A 5,270-nucleotide genomic window follows, 5' to 3' on the forward strand; every position below is an offset into this window, starting at 1 on the left:
GAGCCCTGCATTGGGCTCTCTGCTCCACGGGGAGCCTGCTTCCCCCCGCCCCCCACCTGCTTCTCTGCCTACTTGTGATCTCTGTCTGTCAAATAAATAAATAAAATATTAAAAAAACAAAACAAGCCAGTTATACAATAAAAAATAACTTTTTTGGGGGGGTGAGAAATAACTTTTCCAGAACAAAAAAGATGAAGTGAGAAGAGTGCACTCTTATACACCCTTTAAGTCTCTGCAATGTCGGGTTTGAAAGGTATTCTCCCATTTCTATGTTTCAGTCTGTTGTGATACATTGTTTTGATTGAAAATCCAGCTTTGTCCAAATAGGTAGGTGGGAAAAGGAAGAGTATTTGCATAGCTTGTTCAGTGGCTGTCCTTTGATCAGTAAGTACACTAACACTTGACAAGTAGTAGTTTCTTAAAGCTTAGTTACAATGTAGAAACTGAAACAATATCCGTGATTTTTTTTTTGTACCCCATTATAGTCAAAGCCATTGCTTTCTTTTATACTTGAGGTGGATCTTTTACCCGTGTGTGGCTTCGCAACATCACCCATTGGTTTCTTTGGGGAACTTAGTTCACTGATTGATCTTCAGATGTCAACAGTTCCATTACGTGGTATAAGAAGTTACATTTGTTAGTGTCACTGCTGATCCCATCAGAAGAGTCTTTAGGTATTGGAAGAAACTGTCAGGCTCCCTGTAGTAGATACAGGTTTTCCAAAACTCTAGTTTTCCAGTGAAAGCTCAAAAAAGCCAATTTTTGAGTCCACAATTTTCGTTGAGGTGACAGGCTCACCTTATTCCTTTTTGGGGAAATTGCCCAGGATACTCCAGTCTAAACGAGTAATGTTTCAATTTTTCTTTCAAGTAAAAGTGATATTCCATGATAAGAGCATCTAGTTCATAAAAAACAATTGTCATGTGAGACATTGAGAATGCAGCAGAAATGAGTACTCCCTATTTTGCCCCTCTCAAAACGGAAAAGTCATATATTTAAGGGCTGCGATTAAATTAAAACAAACAAACAATAATAAAAACAAAAACACAAAACCGAAAAACTTTACTGCTTCTTCACGGACATTCTTGAGTGAAACTAGCGTTTCTCCCCACCCCCAACCGTGAGTACATGGTGGTTAAGAATATGATGACTTCCGGCATAGTTTGATTCATGCTAAGTTCCCACATTTCTACTCACACATTAATATAATGAAAAAGGCAAATAATATCTTAGTGTTACATTATCTTAGTATATCTTAGAAAAATAATTTAACTTGCAGGCCCCCCTGAGAAAGTCTCAGGGAACCCCAAGGTTCCATGGACCATACTTTGAGAATCACCGTTCTAGGGAAAGGCAGACCAGTTTTAGCTCTAGGAGTTTGTAAGTCTTTTGACAGATAACGGAGTTACAGGCTTTATGGCTGTGTTGTAGAATGTGGAATGTGTCCTAGTAACTAATCCTTTTTCATTCCTTCCCTGTGTGTTAGGCACTGTTCTAAGGATGCGTGTGTGTGTGTGTATACCTGTATATCTCCATGCTTTCATTGTCTCATGCCCACAATAACTATATAAAGGGATACTTCCATCATCCACTTTACAGAAAAGGAACCAGAAGCCTGGAGAGCTGAAGTGACTTGTCTCAGAACCAGATTTCAAAGCCAGGTTCCAGAGACCAGGCTTGTCCTCCGTACCCCTGAGGGATTAAACCTGGGGAGGCCCTTAGCCAGTCTGCCCTCGGTGGGGGAACGGGAGTGGGTGGGCATTATCCTCGGGGGAGAAGGTACGAGTCCCCATTGCTGGGTATCTGGGCGCCTTGTCCTGACTGTGCCCTCTGCCCTTGGCCCTGGCAGGATGACCTCTCGGAGGGAGCTGGTACAGCAGGTGCTGCAGGAGCTGCAGGAGGCCGTGGAGTCCGAGGGCCTCGAGGGTCTGGTTGGCGCTGCTCTGGAGGCCAAGCAGGTGCTGTCGTCCTTCACCCTCCCCACCTGCCGGGAGGGGGGCTCCAGCCCCCAGGTGCTGGAGGTGGACTCCGTGGCCCTGAGCTTGTACCCCGAGGACGCTCCCCGGAACATGCTGCCGCTGGTGTGCCGAGGCGAGGGCAGCCTGCTGTTCGAGGCGGCCAGCGTGCTGCTGTGGGGGGACGCGGGCTTCAGCCTGGAGCTGCGGGCACGCACGGTGGTGGAGATGCTCCTGCACCGGCACTACTACCTCCAGGGCATGATCGACTCCAAGGTGATGCTGCAGGCCGTGCGCTATTCCCTGTGCTCCGAGGAGTCCCCTGAGATGACCAGCCTGCCCTCCGCCACGCTGGAGGCCATCTTCGACGCAGACGTCAAGGCCACGTGCTTCCCCAGCAGCTTCTCCAACGTGTGGCACCTGTACGCGCTGGCCTCCGTGCTTCAGCGCAACATCTACTCCATCTACCCCATGCGAAACCTCAAGATCCGGCCCTACTTCAACCGGGTCATCCGGCCTCGTCGCTGCGACCACGTGCCCGCCACGCTGCACATCATGTGGGCCGGCCAGCCCCTCACCAGCCACCTCTTCCGCCACCAGTACTTTGCCCCTGTGGTGGGGCTGGAGGAGGTGGAGGCCGAAGGCACCCCCGGCCCGCCCCCCGCCCCCAGCCCCGCAGCCCCACTGCCACCACCGGCCAAGACGCTGGAGCTGCTCAGCCAGGAGCCCGGCCTCAGCTACTCCCACCTCTGTGAGCGCTACAGCGTCACCAAGAGCACCTTCTACCGCTGGCGGCGCCAGTCTCCGGAGCACCGGCAGAAGGTGGCTGCCCGCTTCTCGGCCAAGCACTTCCTGCAGGACAGCTTCCACCGCGGGGGCGTCGTGCCGCTGCAGCAGTTCCTCCAGAGGTTCCCCGAGATCTCCCGCTCCACCTACTACGCCTGGAAGCAGGAGCTGCTGGGCTCCGGCGCCTGCCAGGCCCTGGCCCCCAAGGAGGTGCAGGTGACGGAGGGGCTGGAGAAGCTGCCGGAGGAGCAGGCGGCCAAGGGGCTGGGGTGCTCCGCGCTGGCGGCGGTGAGCCCGGGAATGGTCCTGATGCAGCGGGCCAAGCTGTACCTGGAGCACTGCATCTCCCTGAACACGCTGGTGCCCTACCGTTGCTTCAAACGCAGGTTCCCTGGCATCTCGCGGTCCACCTACTACAACTGGCGCCGGAAGGCCCTCCGGAGGAACCCCGGCTTCAAGCCGGCACCTGCCCTCCCCACCACCGGGGTTCCCCAGCCGGTGTCCGTTCCGGAAGAGGCCCTGATCCCTTGGAAGGGTGAGGGGGGAGAGGGGGTGGGCCAAGCCACGGCAGGGGGGCCACCCGCCGCCCACGCGTTCCTGCCCCCCAAGGTGCCCTTGTCCCGTTGGCAGAGGCGCCTGCGCAGGGCTGCCCGCAAGCAGGTGCTGAGCGGGCATCTCCCCTTCTGTCGCTTCCGCCTCCGCTACCCCAGCCTGTCGCCCTCCACCTTCTGGGTCTGGAAGAGTCTTGCCCGGGGCTGGCCCAGAGGCCTGTCCAGATTCCAGATGCAGGACCCCGCCTTGGGCAAAGGGGGGCTTCGGGAAGCTGAGGAGAAGCAGGAGAAGGAAGCTGGCAGGGATGGGCCTGCTGCCATGGCCGCTCCTGGTGGGACCCCCATGCCGGTGGGGGCTTCTGCAGGAGAGGAGCCAGGAAACGCCCAGGGGGAGCCTTCCGGAGAGGGGGCCATGGCCCAGGGCCAGCCCCACAGCAGGTCCCTGTCCAGCTACCCTGGGGCAGAGGCAGCCGTGGGGGGCAGGGACGGCCAGGTGCTGGTGATGGACGTGCTCGGCACCACGAAGTTCAAGGCCCAGGCCAAGCTGTTCTTGCAGAAGCGCTTCCAGTCTAAGAGCTTCCCCTCCTTCAAGGAGTTCAGCGCCCTGTTTCCCCTCACCGCCCGCTCTACCTACTACATGTGGAAGCGGGCGCTCTATGACGGCCTCACCCTGGTGGATGGCTGAGGGGGTGGTGTGAAGGGGGTTGAGAAGGGAGGGGACCTGTTTGGACAGGCTCGGGGACCTAAGTTGACCCCTGGCTTTGGCCAGCGTGCCCTTTGCTCTGACTCCCACAGCATCCACCTTGAATCCCAGGGCAGCTCCGCGCTGCTTCCTGGCTCTAAGGCCACCGGAGCTAGAGATGAGCTGTCTGGTCTTCCCAGAGAGCTGCAGGACCAGCGTTGTTCTTTTCGGTTGTTTGCCATTCTTGCTTTTTCTTGTCTTGGTTTTAATTTTTTGTTTTGATTTAAGTGGGTTGGCTGGGCCCCCTGACTGATGTTGGGAAGCAAATGAATGGGGGTCGTGAGGGGGTTTGATAGCTAAAGCTGCTTTCAACTTCTCGTGAGGATGAAGGCAGTACTGCAACATGGCCGGCTGTCCCATTAGGTGGAGTATATGACTTCAGTTTATGTGGGGGTTGGTACCCTCCTTACTCAAAGATGTTTCCCAAAGGAATATTAGAAATCAATTATGGAGGTGGTCAGTGGTTTCTGCCTGGTGCTCCCAAGGGAGAGGGTGCCAGGCTTAGCATGACAAGTGAGGGTATACAGGAAGGACCTCTGAGGGAGGGTCCTGAGCTGGGTCACTGAGGTGCCGGCTTGTCCCTTGCAAGGAGTGTGGTAAAGGGCTTGGGGGACGGGGCTTCGAGCTTCTGCTGGTGCTTGGTCCATCTACTGTAGACCTTTCAGTCCTCTCCCAGCCTGGTTGGCTCTTGGGGATCCCATCTTTCTGTTGATCCTCTCCTCCAAGCCTGTGCCCTATCAGTGAGGGACCTTATGGTGGCCAGAAAAGCGAATAACTGAATTCCCATTTTCCAGGAGTCAAGTTGGAAAATAAAGTGATGTGGTACCCACAGCCCTTGGTCTCTGGTATTTGTTTAGCTAGGATGTGCCTGCTCATTCCAGTCCATTTGGTGTCAGGGGATGCTCCTATGTCCAGGGCTTGGGGGAGGGTGGGGGGGGATGACTCTGGGATTCTGTTTAGCATTGGATCTAGAAGCCACGTTGGGTGCACTTCCAGCTGGGGGCGGGGCTCTGGCGGCCTGGAAGGATCCTCCCACTATGGGAGAAAACCAGCTCACGATGGGCTTCGCAGGCTAGGTAAGGCTTTCTTCATGCTGGTTGTGCACCCAAGCAGGCTCAGCCCAGGCCCAGGTAAGGACACACCGCCAGCCTCATAGTAGCTAACTTGTAAACCCCCTCCAGTGGGCTGAGCTTTAAGGCCAGAACCTAGCTTATTGGGGTGTGGCATCATCGGGGA

The 5,270-nt window shown here is 55.3% G+C and overlaps 1 protein-coding gene across 1 annotated transcript; it reads left to right on the forward strand.

Moving 5' to 3' along the window:
- The first annotated feature begins 1,850 nt into the window (after nucleotides 1-1,850).
- On the forward strand, nucleotides 1,851-3,977 carry VRTN (vertebrae development associated). The gene has a single exon (XM_032837424.1). The coding sequence runs from the start codon at nucleotides 1,851-1,853 to the stop codon at nucleotides 3,975-3,977; it is 2,127 nt and encodes a 708-aa protein (XP_032693315.1).
- Nucleotides 3,978-5,270: the final 1,293 nt, after the last annotated feature.

Source organism: Lontra canadensis, unplaced genomic scaffold (assembly GCF_010015895.1).
Source record: "Lontra canadensis isolate GAN:19392208 unplaced genomic scaffold, GSC_riverotter_1.0 scaffold98, whole genome shotgun sequence".
Classification (NCBI taxonomy): domain Eukaryota; kingdom Metazoa; phylum Chordata; class Mammalia; order Carnivora; family Mustelidae; genus Lontra; species Lontra canadensis.